The sequence below is a fragment of the Jaculus jaculus genome, chromosome 8 (genome assembly GCF_020740685.1).
Source record: "Jaculus jaculus isolate mJacJac1 chromosome 8, mJacJac1.mat.Y.cur, whole genome shotgun sequence".
In the NCBI taxonomy this organism is placed as follows: domain Eukaryota; kingdom Metazoa; phylum Chordata; class Mammalia; order Rodentia; family Dipodidae; genus Jaculus; species Jaculus jaculus.
In genome coordinates this window covers 46,538,817-46,556,072 of record NC_059109.1, presented here as the reverse complement: position 1 = coordinate 46,556,072, position 17,256 = coordinate 46,538,817, and the positions used below count along the sequence as shown (strand labels likewise).

At 40.0% G+C, this 17,256-nt stretch overlaps 1 protein-coding gene across 1 annotated transcript in view; it reads right to left on the bottom strand.

The window, feature by feature from the left end:
* Ccdc73 (coiled-coil domain containing 73) overlaps positions 1 to 17,256 on the bottom strand; it is a 134,584-nt gene that overhangs the window by 96,823 nt on the left and 20,505 nt on the right. The window contains exons 2-3 of the mRNA XM_045156599.1: positions 15,692 to 15,763; positions 1,761 to 1,832 (exon numbers count right to left, since the gene is read on the bottom strand). Coding sequence (XP_045012534.1) covers positions 1,761 to 1,832; positions 15,692 to 15,763 — 144 coding nt within the window. The remainder of the gene's footprint in view (positions 1 to 1,760; positions 1,833 to 15,691; positions 15,764 to 17,256) is intronic.

Below are 17,256 nucleotides of genomic sequence, written 5' to 3'. Positions count from 1 at the left end.
AAGAAAGTCAGTCATCTGTTTAAATAAATTCATATTAGGACTTAAATTATCCATTACTTTAACCAAATAGTTATGCAACTTGTATAAGTTTATTTCTTTTTTTTTCTTTTTTTTAAAATATGTAGCCCAGGCTGGCCTCAAACTCCTAATCCTCCTGTCTCTGCCTCTTCAACAATATCCTACTGGTGTGCACCACCACAACTAGCTAGGTTTACTTCTTTGTGTGCATTTCTTTTTCTCAACACATACATTTGTATGGAAATGAAGACTAAAAGATGGAAAGATAAAGGAATAAAAATGAGAATATTGTGTAACAAAACTTCCAGAGGATATATTTTTTAATATTTTATTTATTTATTTGACAGAGAAAAAATAGGCAGGGAGAGAGAGAGACAGAGAGAATGGGCACACCAGAGCCTCCAGCTGTTGTAAACAAACTCTAGACGCATGTGCCCCCTTGTGCATCTGGCTTACATGGGTCCTAGGGAATTGAACCTGAGGCCTTTAGCTTTGCAGGCAAGCACCTCAACTACCAAGCCATCCCTCCAGCCCCCAGAGGATATTTGACATAAGTGCATTTTCTACTTTTTTGTTTGTGTTTTTGAGGTAGGGTCTCACTCTAGCCCAGGCGGATCTGGAATTCACTTTGTAGTCCCAGCTGGCCTTAGACTTACAGCGATCTCCTACCTCTGCCTCCCAAGTGCTGGAATTAAAGATGTGCACCTCCATGCCCAGCACAAGTGCATTTTCTTAAACAAATATTTTCTAGGGAATAAAAAGGAATTTGAGAAAGCCAAAACTACAGAATTCAAATTAAAGATGTTGCTTTCATTTCATTAAAAGCTTTTATTTTAGAAGATGTGGTACATTTATACAATGGAGTTCTACTCAGCGGTAAAGAAAAATGAAGTTATGAAATTTGCAGAAAAATGGATGGACCTGGAAAGTATTATACTAAGTGAGGTAACCCAGGCCCAGAAAGCCAAGCGCCACATGTTCTCTCTCATATGTGGATCCTAGCTACAGATGACTGGGCTTCTGCGTGAGAATGAAAATACTTAGTAGCAGAGGCCAGTAAGTTGAAAAGGAGACATAAAGGGTGGAGAAAGGAAGGGAGGAGAATACTTAATAGGTTGATATTGTATATATGTAATTACAATGATTGTAATGGGGAGGTAATATGATGGAGAATGGAATTTCAAACGGGAAAGTGTGGGGGTGGGGAGGGAGGGAATTACCATGGGATATATTTTATAATCATGGAAAATGTTAATTTAAAAAAAAAAGCTTTTATTTTAATTTTGTTCATTTGTCTGCCAATCTTTTTTCATTCCTGGTGGGTCATATTCAGGAGGCTTGTTGAAGAGCTGAGATATGACTAAAAAGACATGAAAGATAAGGAGAGATGACAACCACAATGTTAGGATTGACTGTGGTAAAGGGGGGAATGTGGAGAAGGTAAGATCCTACCTAGCACACTCTAACAGAGGAAAAAATAAAAGATAAAGAAAGAGCAAGAACACATATACCTAAATTATTTAGCACAGATCAAAACGTATCTCTATCTCCAAGGAAACCATTGTCCCAATTTCCTTTACACTATTACCATTTATGACTCAAAACAACTTGGTCAATTCCCTACTTTCCATAACACCATTTTCCCTTTCTTGTCTTCTGAGAGTATAAGGAATAGCTTCACTGGAGAGAGAAGAAACAACATGGTTTAAGTTGCAGTGTTTGTCAACCATTAGGAAGCTTACCTGCTTCTTAAAACCCTCCATTGCTTCTCTGTGCTGCTTTACTAATGCTTCCTTTTCATTCTCAAGACTTTCCTATTGTAAAAGTTATGAAAGAGGAGGAAAAAGGAAAAAGCACAAAATTAGGAGATGCAAAAGCAAATTCCAGGAACCTTTTCAATTTTAACTCTTAAACACTTGCCTGACATGATGGCACACTCTAATCCAAGTACTCAGGAGGCAGAGGTAGGAGGATTGGCACCATAAGTTTGAGGCCACCCTGAGACTACAGATTGAGTTCCAGGTCAGTCTGGGCTGAAACAAGACCCTACCTCGAAAAACCAAAAAAAAGAAAAAAGAAAAAAAAATTTAAAAATAAGAATAAATAAAAAAGTATAAAATAATTATCTTGTAATCCAGATGTAGCAGCACACTGAAACTGCAATAACCAGGAAATAGAGGTAGGAGGACCAGTAGTTCAATGTTAAACTCAGTTACACAGCAAATTTAGGGACAGCCTAGGATACATGAGACCCTGTCTCAAAAAGAAAAAGAAGGGCTGGAGAGATAGCTTAGTGATTAATCACTTGCCTATGAAGCCCAAGGACCCCAGTTCGAGGCTTGATTCCCCAGGACCCACATTAGTCAGATGCACAAGGGGGCACACGCATCTGGAGTTTGTTTTCAGTGGCTGGAGACCCTGGCACACCCATTCTCCCTCTCTCTCTCTTTCTCTCTCTGTATGTCACTCTCAATAAATAAAAATAAACAAACAAAAATCTTAAAAAAGAAAAAATATTGGGCCTTAACCACTTTCAATTTTTTTTTGTCTCAAGATTTCAAAATACAATGACTTAGAAATTTTAACTTTATTTATTGACTACTTACTTACCTGTTGGAAGTTAGCTTCCTTGTACAACATTACCTATATCGTCTATTACTCAAAAGTTTATATCAAAATTATACTTGAAATTAAGTATTTTTATTATTATGACTGTAATTATTCAATATGGTACCATGTAGTATACCAAGATAGTATTTTTATCAACATATTTCATTTTTCTGAAGTTTATAATTACCTTAAAATATTTAGGTTCTCATCAGTAATTAAAAATAACACTCCTGGACTGGAGCAATGACTTAGCAGTTAAGGTACTTGCCTTTGAAGCCTAAGGACTCATGTTCCTCTATCCAGGTCATATGTAAGCCAGACGTAGGGTGACACAAGCATGCAAGGTTGCACATACATACAGGGGGGAACACTCGTCTGGAGTTTGACTGCAGTGACTACAGGCTCTGGCATGCCAGTTCATTCTCTCCCTCTTTCTCTCTCTTTCTCATTAAAAAAAAAAAAAAAGGCAGTCTGGGGCTGGAGACATGGCTTAGCGGTTAAGCACTTGCCTGTGAAGACTAAGGACCCCAGTTGGAGGCTCTATTCCCCAGGACTCATGTTAGCCAGATGCACAAGGGGGAGCATGCATCTGGAGTTCATTTGCAGTGGCTGGAGGCCCTGGCACGCCCATTCTCTCTCTCTATCCGCCTCTTTCTCTCTCTGTCTGTGGCTCTCAAATAAAAAAATAAAAATAGCAACAACAACAAAAAAAGGCAGTCTGAGGCTGGAGAGATGGCTTAGTGGTTGAGCACTTGCCTGTGAAGCCTGAGAACCCTGAACCGAGGCTCGATTCCCCAGGACTCACATTAGCCAGATGCTCAACGGGGCACACGCATCTGGAGTTTGCAGTGGCTGGAGGCCCTGGTGTGCCCATTCTCTCTATCTATCTGCCTCTTTCTTTCTCTGTCACTCTCAAATAAATAAATGAAAATAAACAAAAATTTATTTTTAAAAAAAAGGCAGTCTGTTGGGCTTGCTTCAAAAAAAAAAAAAAAAGAATGGAAAAGAGAAGATCTCAAGAATGACTTGGAAACTCTCCAACTGGATAGGAAACAGAAAAACTAGATGTTGAACATTCCCTAAGTTTTTCCTAAGAAGATAGTGTAGACTAATACAGTCCAGCAACAAAGGAAGAGAAGTTAAATCTAATGGAGATTTGAGGAGTAAGTTCTTTGAGGAGTAGATTCTGATGATGTCACCTATGGCTCTGTTTTGTTTTGTGAACAGCCTTAAATCCAAAAATATTGAATTTAATATGCAACAAAAATTGGAATGAAAATAATTCTATTACCATATCTGCAAATCTAGATCTTCAAAAAAGGCTAAAGGCAAAGGCAGAGTAAGATAATGAACACTCAGACAAAACACCTAGATGCTATCACTACAGTTATTAAGCAGGAAGCCTGCTAAACAGTTTGTAGATACATTTAAGCAGAAAGGACACTGGTTAAATACCTGTTCTGGCTTTATAAAAAAAATAGAGAAAAGGTCCAGTGTGATGGTACATGCCTTTAATCCCAGCACTTGGGAGGCAGAGGTAGAAGGATCTCCATTAGTCCAAGGCTGTCCTGCCTGAGACTACATAGTGAGTTCCAGGTCAGCCTGGGCTAGAATGAGACCCTACCTCAAAAAAAAATAAATAAATAAAACAAGAGGCTGGAGAGATGGCTTAGCAATTAAGGCACTTCCATATGAAGCCTAAGGACCCAGGTTCAATTCCTCAGTACCCACATAAGCCAGATGCACAAGGTGGTGTATGCATCTGGAGTCTCTGTTTGCAGTGGCTAGAAGCCCTGGCACACCTATTCTCTCCCTCCCTCTCTCTCTCTCTCCCTCCCTTCCCCCCCCCTCCTTCTCTTTTTCTCTTCTCTCTCTCTATTTCTCTGTCTCTGTATTTCTATCTGTCTGCCACTTTCTCTCTCTCAAATAAATAAATAAATAAAATATTTTTTAAGTAAAGGAATAGACAAGGTTAGGAGCTCATACCTATAGTGTTTTTACTCATTTGGGTAAAGCAGGATAATTACCATGAATTCCAATTCACACTGGGCTAGATTGAAGACCCAGCTTCAAAACAATAAATAAAGGGCTGAAGAGATGGTTTAGCAATTAAGGTGCTTGCCTGCAAAGCTTCAGGACAGGCTCAATTCCACAGAATTCATATGAAGCCAGATGCACATGGTGGTGCATGCATTTGGAGTTCATTTGCAGTGGCTAGAGACCCTAGCACACCCATTCTCTCTCTAATAAATAAATATATATAAATACTTTTTTTAAAACAAATGGGAAAGGCTGGAGGGATTGCTTAGCGGTTAAAGTGTTTGTCTGCAAAGCCAAAAGACCCAGGCTCGATTCTCCATGGCCCACATTATCCAGATGCTCAAGGGGACACACATGTCTGGAGTTCATTTGCAGTGACTGGAAGCCCTGGCATGCCCATTCTCTCTCTCTCTCTCCCTCCCTCCCTCTTTCTCTGTCAAATAAATAAATATAAAAAACAAATAGGAAGTCAGGCGTGGTGGCACACGCCTTTAGTTCCAGCACTCAGGAGACAGAGGTAGGAGAATCACCATGAGTTCGAGGCCACCCTGAGACTACATAATTAATTCCCGGTCAGCCTGGACCAGAGTAAGACCCTACCTCAAAAAAACAAAAAAAAAAGGGGGGGGGCTGGAGAGGTGGCTTAGCAGTTCACACACTTGCCTGCAAATCCTAAGGACCAATGTTCGACTCCCCAGATTCCATGTAAGCCAGATGCACAAGGTCACACAAGCGCACAAGGTTGTTCATGTGCACAAAATGGCACACATTTGGAGTTCCATTACAGTGGCTGGAGGCACTGGCATGCCAATTCTCCCTCTTTCTTTATCTCTCATTAAAAAAACCATTCTGTTGGATTTACCTAAAAAGCAAACAAATAAATAAGGCCTGTACCCATCCCCCCACACATAAACAGATGTATTAAAAATAAGGAAGGGACAGGCATGATAGTGCACACCTTTAATCCCAGCACTCAGAAGGCAGTGGTAGGAGGATCACTGTGAGTTTGAGGCCAACCTGAGACTACATAGTGAATTCCAGGTCAGAGTGTGACTCTACCTCAAAAAATAAAAATTAAAAATAATTTTAAAAACATAAGGAAGGCTAGGAAGTGAAGACACAGGGCAAGAGAATACATGTGACAGGAAAGCAGAAGCTAATGGGGCAGGAAAGAAAAACAGCAAAAAGTGGGTAAGATTGCCGGGCATGGTGGCGCACGCCTTTAATCCCAGCATTCGGGAGGCAGAGGTAGGAGGATTGCCGTGAGTTCAAGGCCACCCTGAGACTCCATAGTGAATTCCAGGTCAGCCTGGGCTAGAGTGAGACCCTACCTCAAAAAACCAAAAAAAAAAAAAAAAAAAAAAAGTGGGTAAGAAATATCAACAATAGCAGAGCATATATGAAAATACCATAATGAAATAAAGTTCATGCATAAGTTAATTATTTTTGTAAAAAACTAAATGTATACATAAAAATAAATCAATATGTAGGCATGGTGGTACACATCTTTAATCCTGGCACTCAGGAGGAAGAGGTAGGAGGATTACTGTGAGTCTGAGACCAGCCTAAGACTAAAGAATGAGATCTAGGTGGTTCCAGTGAGTACCTTAAAAATAAAATAAAGAAAAGGAAAGGAAAGAGGAAGGGAGGGAGGGAGGGGGGATAGAGGAATGGAGGAAGGAAAGAAAGAAGGAAGGAAAGAGGAGGAGAGAGGGAAGGAAAGAAGAGAGAGAGGAGAAAATCAAGTGGACAAATCAATGAAATTGTTCATGGGAGAAATTGTGTACTCAATTTTTCATTTTATCACCAAACTTACAAAGATAATTTGTTCTAAATATTAAAACAATTTTCAGGGGAAGGCTGGGGAGATAGCTCAGTGGATAAAGTGCTTATCGTTCCAACTGGAATATCCAAGTTTGATTCCAAGACCGTACTTAAAAAACCAGAAGCACACTGAAGCTGAGAGTGAAATGGGAGACAAAGACAGGCAGATGTCACAGAAACTCTTGGCTAGCACAGCAAAGAACAGCAGAGCGAGAAACCCACCTCAAATGAGATGGACAGGCAAGAAGAGACCTGAATGTTGTCCTCTGACCTCCACAAGTGTACTGTGGCATGCACACCCCCTATATTCCCACATTCTTTCTTCCTTCTTCTTCCCTCCCCATCTCTCTCTCACACACACATATAAATAATATAAAATTAATTTAAAAGTGGTGGAACAGCCAGGCATGGTGGCGCACGCCTTTAATCCCAGCACTTGGGAGGCAGAGGTAGGAGGATCACCGTGAGTTCAAGGCCACCCTGAGACTACATAGTGAATTCCAGGTCAGCCTGAGCTAGAGTGAAACGCTACCTTGAAAAAAAAGTGGTGGTGCATGCCTTTAATCCCAGCACTCGTGAGGTATATGTAGAGGATCACTTGTGAGTTCAAGGCCACCCCGAGATTACTAGAGTGAGAAACCAAAAGGAAAAAAAAGGGTTCAAGTGGGGCATGGTGGCACATACCTTTAATCCCAGCTCTCAGGAGGCAGAGGAGGAGGATCTCCATGAGTTCAAGGCCATCCTGAGACTACAAAGTGAATTCCAAGTCAACCTGGGCTAGAATGAGACCCTACCTCAAAAAAAAAAAAAAGTTCAAAGCTAACCTGTGCTACATAGCCAGCCAGCTTTCATTTATGTAAAAAAAAAAAATGTATATATGCAGAGAGTCAAACAATTCTCTCCTTCAGGGTCAATGAGCTACTCATATAGTAAGCATCTCTAAAACTCCAGATATTAAAAAATAAAACTCTAGAGATTTGCCCTGTTCTACCTTGTGAGCTGCACTGGAGTCAAATTAGAAGATTTTTTTTTTTTTTTGGTTTTTGGTTTTTGGTTTTTTGACGTAGGGTCTCACTCTAGCCCAGGCTGACCTGGAACTCACCATGTAGTCGCAGGGCGGTCTCAAACTCATGGTGATTCTCCCACCTGTGCCTCCCAAATGCTGGGATTAAAGGCATGAGCCGCCACGCCCAGCTCCAAATTAGAAGATTATAGTCTCCTTTATGATACCATGTCCATTACCTTAAAAGAGACTGCTGCATGACTTTTCTATAAAAAGGTGAATATCTATCCAACCTAGATAAGGGATAATGACAGACCAAGAAACTGTTCCACTCAAGTCTAGCTTGCCCCCAGTGACCTCAACTGGGGTTACTTACAGGAGTACAGGCAACTTACAAGGGGCTGTACCACTTAAGAAGAGTCTTCCTTCTCCATATACATGCCAACAGCATGCATATCCTTGGGGAAGGGGAAAGGTCTCATGCTCCACTTTGTATGCCACCTTGTAAATCCTCTTTCACTTCCATAAGCAAATGCTAGTGGGCCTTATCTTGTGAAAGTCTCCTATAGGTAATTAGAGCTACTGAAATTTCAAGTTGGTGATGGTCATATTATGCCCAAAGAACATAGTTCCACAACACTCTACTCTTTCCTCTGGTTTTTACATAATTTATGCCCATCTCTTCCATGATTTTCCCCGAACTTTGAAGGGGGTACAACAGATATATGATTATTTTAAATCAGCATTTAAGCTGAGCATTGGTCTGCTATGCTACAGTAACAGTCATTGATTTTCAGCAGTTTTTGACTAGTTATAAGTGTATAATCTATCCATCACAAACTTTAAAAAAGTAGCTTCCCTGACCAAGGCCAACTGCAGCAGTAATCTACATAAACATAGATGTCTAGAAGAAAATCTTACAGGTATATGATACCCATATAGCAAAAGAAGAGCAGTAGGTCCCCTCCAGGCATAGATTTTCACTGTGGCATATAGTGCTTAATATGGGTTCCTTAGTGTAGAGCTTTGAGAAATTCAATCAAGAAGCACTTGCCTACACCTATAATGGTTCGAGCATTACTGCACCAGTAGACACATCTTGCTTGACATACTGATAGTACAAAACATGGAGTCAATAACAAAGTAAAACTGTTGGTGACAATTCTCCCAGTCATTTAGTCAAGTAACAACTGCATCTTACCCAACATAAAACTTCCAAGAATTCACAATTGACCCCCTGTACCTGGTACAGATTAATTCTCTATCCTTACTTCTTCAGGTATGCTATAATGAAATCTTTTCACAGAGGATGAGAAGGCTCTCTGCCTACTGCTGTCCATTTCAGGTAAGTGCCAATTAGTCTTTGAATTCAAAGGGTACATTAAAAAAAAGTTAGAAAGGAGGGCTGGAGAGATGGCTTAGCAGTTAAAATGCTTGCCTGTGAAACCCAAGGACCCAGGTTCAATTCCCCAGAACCCATGTAAGCCAGATGCACATGGTGGCACATGTATCTGGAGTTCATTTGTAGTGGCTACAGGCTTTGGTGTACCTATATATTCCCTCCCTCCCCCCCCCTCTCTCTCTATATATATATCCCTTTCTCTCTCTATTTTAAAGTTATAAAGGATAAACACAGCATGAAAAGACCCCATTGCTTCTACTGTTTCTTCAAAAGGGCAATGTTGGATATGTGGTATGGATGAGATACACTACCTTGCTGCACTCTCTATAATCCACAATCATTCTTCATGAGCCATCCAGTTTCCTCACCCTGGGGCACTGCCATGGGGCCACTGCACAGTTCCTCACCTCTGAGGAGCCTCATAAGGCTGGTTTGTGCTTCTCTGCCTAGCCATTGCCAGTGAACTGAAGGACTACACAGCTCTTCATTGACAACACATGATTGCTCAAGGGGCCCAGGCTGCACAAAGAATTTACACTTCCATATACTTTGTCATTTATTTATTTATTTATTTATTTATTTATTTATTTATTTATTGGTCTTTTGAGGTAGGGTCTCGCTCTAGCCCAGGCTGACCTGGAATTCATTAGGTAGTCTCAGGGTGGCTTTGAACTTATGGTGATCCTCCTATCTCTGCCTCCCCAGTGCTGGGATTAAAGGCATGCACCACCACATCCAGCTTTTTCCATATACTTTATTGAAAGAAGAAATGTACATAACACCACTGGGACAATTACCCACCCCTGGAACAAGTTAAATCTTTTTCATCTATAATGCTGTCATTAACTCTTTACTTCACCACTTGGAGGAATTGTTGCTCAGGGTTAAAAGCCTTCCAGAGGCTCATAAATACTGTATTTGGCTTCTGGTCAATTTCTTTCCTAGTAACTAGCTTGACATACATCTTACCACACTTGCTTTTGAGTGACCTGGACAGGTTCCTGTGTCTGCTTTCCTGTTTCTCAAACCTTCTTCATCATTTTATCACTTTATAAAATCAATTTATTTGCCTAAGTCACTCAGACACACCACAGCCATTGGACTCAACAAAGCCACAAAGGCCCCCATACTAGTCCTAAGGTCCCTGGGGAGTTAAATTTCTGCTTAACATTCAGGTGAGCATAGTCCTCCCTATGTTGGTGAGTAAGGTATCACAAACAACCTCTCTCATGCCCAGTTTCCCCACTATCATTTTGACCTCATTTCTTCCCTCTTCATTGTTTTGATTCTTCCCATGGGTTCTAAGATTTTGGCTCCCAGAAGAGACTATTTAACATAGATCTTACTTATATTCTCCTTTCCTTATGCCTCCCTCCCCTAGCCACAAGGAATGGTAAACCAATGCCTTCATTTAACTTCTCTATGCAATTTACCTGCCAAATCAAAGGCTAGCATAGAAGATGCAACTTGCATGTCTATGTTCCATTGTAATCCCACCAACAATTGTTAGCAGTTTATATGTCCTTGAGGAAGGGAAAGATCTCTGTGCCACACATCTCCTCATGAACTATCTCATGAGCCCTTTCTCCCTTCCACAAGGGAATGGAGTACACTTAGTCCTATGCAGGTAATCACAAGTGTTCTGATTTCAAGACAGTAACAGCCACCAAGCACGCTGGCATGCTGGCCTTTAATCCCAGCACTTGGGAAGCCAAGGTCGGAGGATTACTGTGAGTTCAAAGACAGCCTGGGACTACATAATGAACTTCAGGTCAGCCTAGAGCAAGACTCGACCTCAAAAAAAAAAAAAAGAAAAGAAAAGAAAAGATAGCAATAGCCATAGCATGCCTGCAGGACAGCCTTCTATGACTTACACACAAAAATACACTTTTGAATATGTTATTTATTTTATAGTCATACATATGTACATATTGGTATTCATTTTATACATATATATGTAAGAACTTAAATGAAAACTTGAAATGTGCTGGGCGTGGTGGCGCATGCCTTTAATCCCAGCACTCGGGGAGGCAGAGGTAGGAGGATTGCCATGAGTTCGAGGCCACCCTGAGACTCCATAGTGAATTCCAGGTCAGCCTGGGCTAGAATGAGACCCTACCTCGAAAAAACAAAAAAAAAACTTGAAATGTTTCATGTTCTAATGAAAAAAGAGCAAATACACTAATGTAAGAAAGATTGAATAATGATAAACTTTCATGAAATATTTTGGGCTGGAGAGATGGCTCAGCAGTTAAGGTATTTGCTTACAAAGCATAATGACCTGAGCTCAATTCCCCAGTACTCACGTAAAGCCAGATGCACAAAGTGGTGCATACATTCCACATGCATCTGGAGTTTATTTGCAGAGGCTAGAGGCCCTGGTGCGCTCGCTTGTGTGTGTACGCGCACACGCACTCTCTCTCTCTCTCGCTCTCTCACTCTCTCTCTCTCGCCTTGCAAATAAATTTATAAAATTTTTAAAAACTTAAAAAATATTTTGATGATCAGCAACTTATGTGAAATGTATTTCTTTGAAATTTAGTTCTAATAAATACTGTTTATAAAGAAACTTTTTAAAGGCTGTTACACTTTACTATCCAGAGAAGGGGGAATCCATGACAATCTGGTCTCTAAATAAGGGCTACAGATTTATTTATTGTAATTAAAATGTGAAAATTATCAAACAGGATATAGTACAATAGTTTCAACTGACATTAACATTTATGGTTCCTTAACAAAAGTAAAATCAGCCAAGATAATAACTTCTACTCAGCAAAGGTAAGAGTGAACAACATTAACAGCACTATGCCTTTGGAGACACCCATGATTCTACATCATGTACAGTGAGGGTTTATAACCTCAGCAGGAATTCCAATTTAAAATGACCAGCAATTTCAGCACTCTGGTGCCTTCTAAAAGAGGTGATCATCATATCTTCACACTAAAAGAATAACCAAAAGGCAAAAGGAAATGTCCCACTAATCATGATACATGGTCTTAGGTTCAATGATACTCTAACAGCTAAAATATTATAACTTGGAATCTTTAAATCTAAAGACTTTAAGAGGCTATTTTAGAAGGTCCAAAACAGACTCCAGGGTTATGAAGACAACATGATTATAAATTACAAAAGACATCTGTTTCAGGACAAACAGTGGCACCAGAGGACCTCAATGAAACTATAAAAATTTACATGACATTATCCATCAGAGCAATGACAGATTGAAACTCAATTAGAAATGAAGTTTTAATAAAACTGCTGAGGATGCCTTAGTTACATATCTCATCTGCCACCAAAACCATCCTGATGAAACTGTTGTCCTTGAGAATCCAAACCTTGGGGTCCCAAGAAATAAATTTCCTAACTTTAACCCTGAAATGGGTTGAATGTGTTCTCCTCACTGCTAACTTCCTCTCAGGATGTACTGAAACTTCCAACCAGAGAGCTGCAGTTCTGAGAGTGGGAAAAAATTGCTTAACTTTGTTTTCCCAAACAGGATTGTCAGTGAGAGGCACTCACTTTACTGGCATTGTTATTAGAAAACTTTACAAAGCCTCCTTATTTCTTTAGAAATCCACTGGCCCCATCATCCTAAATCCTAAGAAAAAAAATAAAAGCTAGCCAGGCGTGGTGGCACATGCCTTTAATCCCAGCACTTGGGAGGCAAAGGTAGGAGGATCACCATGAGTTCAAGGCCACCCTAGGATTATGTAGGTCAGCCTGGGCTAGAGCAAGATCCTACCTTGAAAACCCCCCCAAAAATTGAGAGCTAATAGTATATTACCTTTGACTCATAAGATTATTAAATCCATTTTTCCCATATACTCATTGTCTGTTACCATACAAACTTATTAGACTAACCTGTAAAATTGGCTACTTGTTCCCCGAGTTGGGGTATTTCCTTTCTTCAGACAAACCTGGTAAAGAATCCCAAAGGATTCATGCATCTGCTTCATTAAGTGTAAGTTATAGATCCTTTACAGAACCTAAAACTCAAAGATGTCTTCTGGGAGTGACCCCATGCTGAGGAGATTGCTCAATGGATAAAAGTGCTGGCTTAGAAATGACCCCAAAAGGGCTGGAGAAATGGCTTAACGGTTAAGGGCTTGCCTGTGAAGTCTAAGGACCCTGGTTCAAGGCTCAACTCCCCAGGACCCACGTTAGCCAGATGCACAAGGGGGCACATGCATCTGGAGTTCATCTGCAGTGGCTGGAGGCCCTGCCACGCCCATTCTCTCTCCCTCTCTCTATCTGCCTCTTTCTGTCCCTCTCTGTCTCTCTCAAATAAATAAATAAATAAAAGAAAGAAATTACCCCAAAAACAAAACCAAACACAAAGAGCCATGACTAAGAGATAATGTTAGGCATTTTGACAACTAGCACAGCAGACCAAAAATGAACCCAACCTGGCTCAGGAAAATTCTGCAGAAGAGGGGGCAGAAAGAATGTCAGAGCCACATGTTGGGTCATGATATACAGAGACATTTATCATACCAATAACTGTGGGTTAACCCCACAATGCACGACCCATATACCTGAACAAGTAGGGGCCAATGGGGAGGGGGTAGGTCATGGATGAGCCTAATAATGGTACCAAACTGCCTGTACTTGCACAATAGAAAACTAATTTTTAAAAAAAGAAAATGGACTGAACTTGTGATTTGGGAATGGCTTTTATTCTCTTAGTTTAATTTGAATGTTTGTTTTGTTTCTTTGTTTGTTGAGATAGGGTCACAGGTGTGTACATACCTATAATCCCAGTGCCGTCCCTACTGAAATCCCAAGACTATAAAGTGTTCTCACTACAATGAATTCTAATAGCTAGTTGTTTTTTTTAGCAGGTTGTTTGGAGACCTTCTGGTGAATACAAGGTGCTTCTGATTTATGCTGCTGTCGGTGTATGAAAGTCTCTTCATTTGTATAATTCTTTTGTAAAGTAATAGAGGGATCTGGGGTTTTTTTCTTTCAGGTGAAACCCAGCTCTATCACTATTAAGCAATACAATGCTCTTCATTGACTTGAAAGCCACTTCAATCACTAATTTGATTATTTTATGTATTTGGCTGTTTCTAAACCCTTAAGTTCTACTAATTAATTCACATGTATACTTCCAAGTTGCTTTAATTATTATAGCATTATAAAACTTAAGAATCAAAGTACTGCTATGCCCTCTTCTTTCTTTCCCAAAACTTTCCCAACCACTCTTCTATATATATTTCTATACAAACCTTAGAACCAGCCTAAGTACTCCCAAACATGCCCTTGGTATTTTAAATGATTATGTAAATATATTGATTAACTGAATTACTGAATCCCTTCCTAATATATTTATATTGTTGATTCTCCTTATCCAAACTTGAAACATAGCTGACCATGACTAGAAAACTATATTACATACCAGCTACTCAGAAAGATGAACTGGAAGGATTACTTGAGCCACAAGTTTGAGAGTACATTGGGCTATAGGATCTAGTCTCAAAACAAACAACAGGGATAAAATATGACTTTACATTATTCAGTCTACTTTGAGCTTAGTTTTTACTTACAGTCTACCTGTTCTTCCTCTCCATGGACAGACATATAGTAAGTACATCTGTCCCTCATATAGCCTAACCCCGGTTTTATTCCCATATTCCACAACCATGGGGGTCAGCCTGGCCTTGAAATTTCAATACTTCCAAATTCAGTTTAAACTCTGTCATTTGAATTCTAATCTGGATATGGTGCACCTAAGTTCCTGTTTCAATCTTGCTGAATGGAAAGAGGAATCACCACCATTAAGCTTTCACTTTTTTTAAAACACTTTTATTTTTACTTATTTATTTGAGAGAAAGAGGCAGAGAGAGGGAGAGAGAGAGAATGGGCACACCAGGGCTCTTGCCACTGCAAACAAACTCCAGACGCATGCACCCCCTTGTGCCTCTGGTTTACATGAGTCCTAGGCAATTAAACCAAGGTCCTTTGGCTTTGCAGGCAAATGTCTTAACCACTAAGCCATCTCTCCAGCTCCCTAAGTTTTCACTTTTGAGCTTTAGTATTACTTCGAGGGAAAAACATGAAAAGCACTATAATAAGTGCTTTAGGGTAAAGTTAGAGATAAAATCAGAGTTAATACTATTTATTTTATTTATTTATTTATTTATTTATTTATTTATTTATTTATATGTGTACATGTATATGGGCATACCAGGGTCTCTACCCCAGCTTTATGTAAGTGCTGGAGAATCAAACCTGGAACTTCAGCCTTTGTATGGAACTGTGTCTTCAACTACTGACCCATCTCCCCAGGGCCATAATACTGTTTGTTTTTTTCTCTTTAATTATATTATATAATACCACTTTGAGAAAATATGGTAGAAATTTTAAACTATCACCACTTTCAAAATATTCTCATTCCCCTATTAGTATACTATGTTTCTTAGATACAAAATGGAAGTTTTCAGAGCCATCCTCAATGTTACATCACATAACCTAAAAATGTAAACTCATAAAACTTATCAGCAGTGTTAGTGAGAGCTTTCAGGAAGCTCTGTTTCAAATAACACACTATCCCCAGATTTATTTAGGATATCGTGATTTTTGTCATAAGAATTAAAATATATTTTAGCTAGACATGGTGGTACATGCCTTTAATCCCAGCACTAAAAGGCTGAGGTAGGAAGATCGCTGAGTTTGAGGACAGCCTGGGCTACAAAGTGAGTTCCAAGTAAGCCTGGACTAGATTATGACCCTGCCTTGATAAAAACAAATAGATGATACTAAAAAAATGCTAATCTGAGTGGGAAATACTTACTTTTTGCCATTTAAGTTCTTGTGCCTCCATAATAATTTTAGCAATCTGCTCTTCATATTGAGTTTCTGCTTCCTAAGAAAAAAAAGAAAAATGATATGAAAATTAGAACTTCAAACATTTAGTTCCAGCTCTTTCAGAAAGGTAGAAATGGAAGCCTTTCATACATGCATGGAAAATATTGGAAACCTTGCAAAGTAAATGGACAAATCCAGCAGAGGACCGGAACCCAAAATCTAAAACCTGGCTAGAGACAGGTAAATCTCCAGCATTTGTTTACCTGAGACAAGAGGCATTGAGCACTGGTAAGAAGATTCAGGCAGCTGGGCACTAGGGAAGCCAAGGCAGGAAGACACAAATTTGTGGGCAGTCTGAATATATAGCAAGACTCTATCTCAAAAAGAAAAAGACAGCCGGGCATGGTGGCACATGCCTTTAATCCCAGCACCTGTGGGCAGAGGCAGAAGGATCACAGAGAATTTGAGGCCAACCTGAGACTACATAGTGAATTCCAGGTCCGTCTGGACTAGAGCAAGACCCTACCTCAAAAAACCAAAATAAAGAAAGAAAAGGAAAAAGAAGCTGGGTGTGGTGGTGCACACCTTTAAACCCAGCACTCAGAAGGCAGAGGTAGGAAAATTGCCATGAGTTCAAGGCCACCCTGAGACTATGTAGTGAATTCCACATCAGTCTGGGCTACAGTGACACCCTACCTTAAAAAAAAAACAAAAGAAAAAAGAAAAAGAAAACCACTAAGATTCAACTGAATGAGAAAGAAACCCCTTACTAAGTGGCTAAAGGCAGAGTGTGGACTATGGTAGAATATGAACCCCCTGAGCAGCTTTTAAATAGCATGGGAGAGGATCCTTTCCAGCAGGGTTTCCTTTCAGGAACCCACCAGGGGCTTACAGAGGAGGGCAAAAGAAATTCCGAAAAAGTTTTCCCCTCAGATACTAGCTGTTGAAGAAGATAGCTATCACAAACTGTCTTCTCTCCCTTACAGACAAAAACCTTTCAACTGTATGTAGGGGAACGGCAGTCAAGGACCCAGTGGACCAACAGTGATCACTGAACACTCTTCTATATTTCCCAAAGAACAAAAGCCTGCATCTACAGGAGAAAAGGGCAATAAGAACTATGAACTGAAAATGCTTGTGGAAACCTGCTGCAGGTGGGAACTCGGAGAACAAGAAGACAAAACTGCAGTTCTATCATGAGGGAGTGGGCAACGGGGATGTGGGACCAGAATACTCATGAATATCTCATCCTGAGACTGAGACTCACCTAAGAATAAGTCTTCATGAGAATAACCTAAATGCTCCCTTCCTCCAACCTGCCATTACCACATTGACAAGCATCCATTAAAGTTCTACCCTGCAAAATCTCCAGGCCTACATAATTTTGCTAAAGAATTCTTTTTTTAATTTTTTAAAAAATGTATTTATGAGAGACAGAGAATGGGCATGCCAGGGCCTCTTGCCACTGCAAATGAACTCCAAACGTTTGTGCCACTCTAGGGAATTGAACCTAGGCCAGCAGGCTTTGTAAGCAAGTGCATTTAATGACTA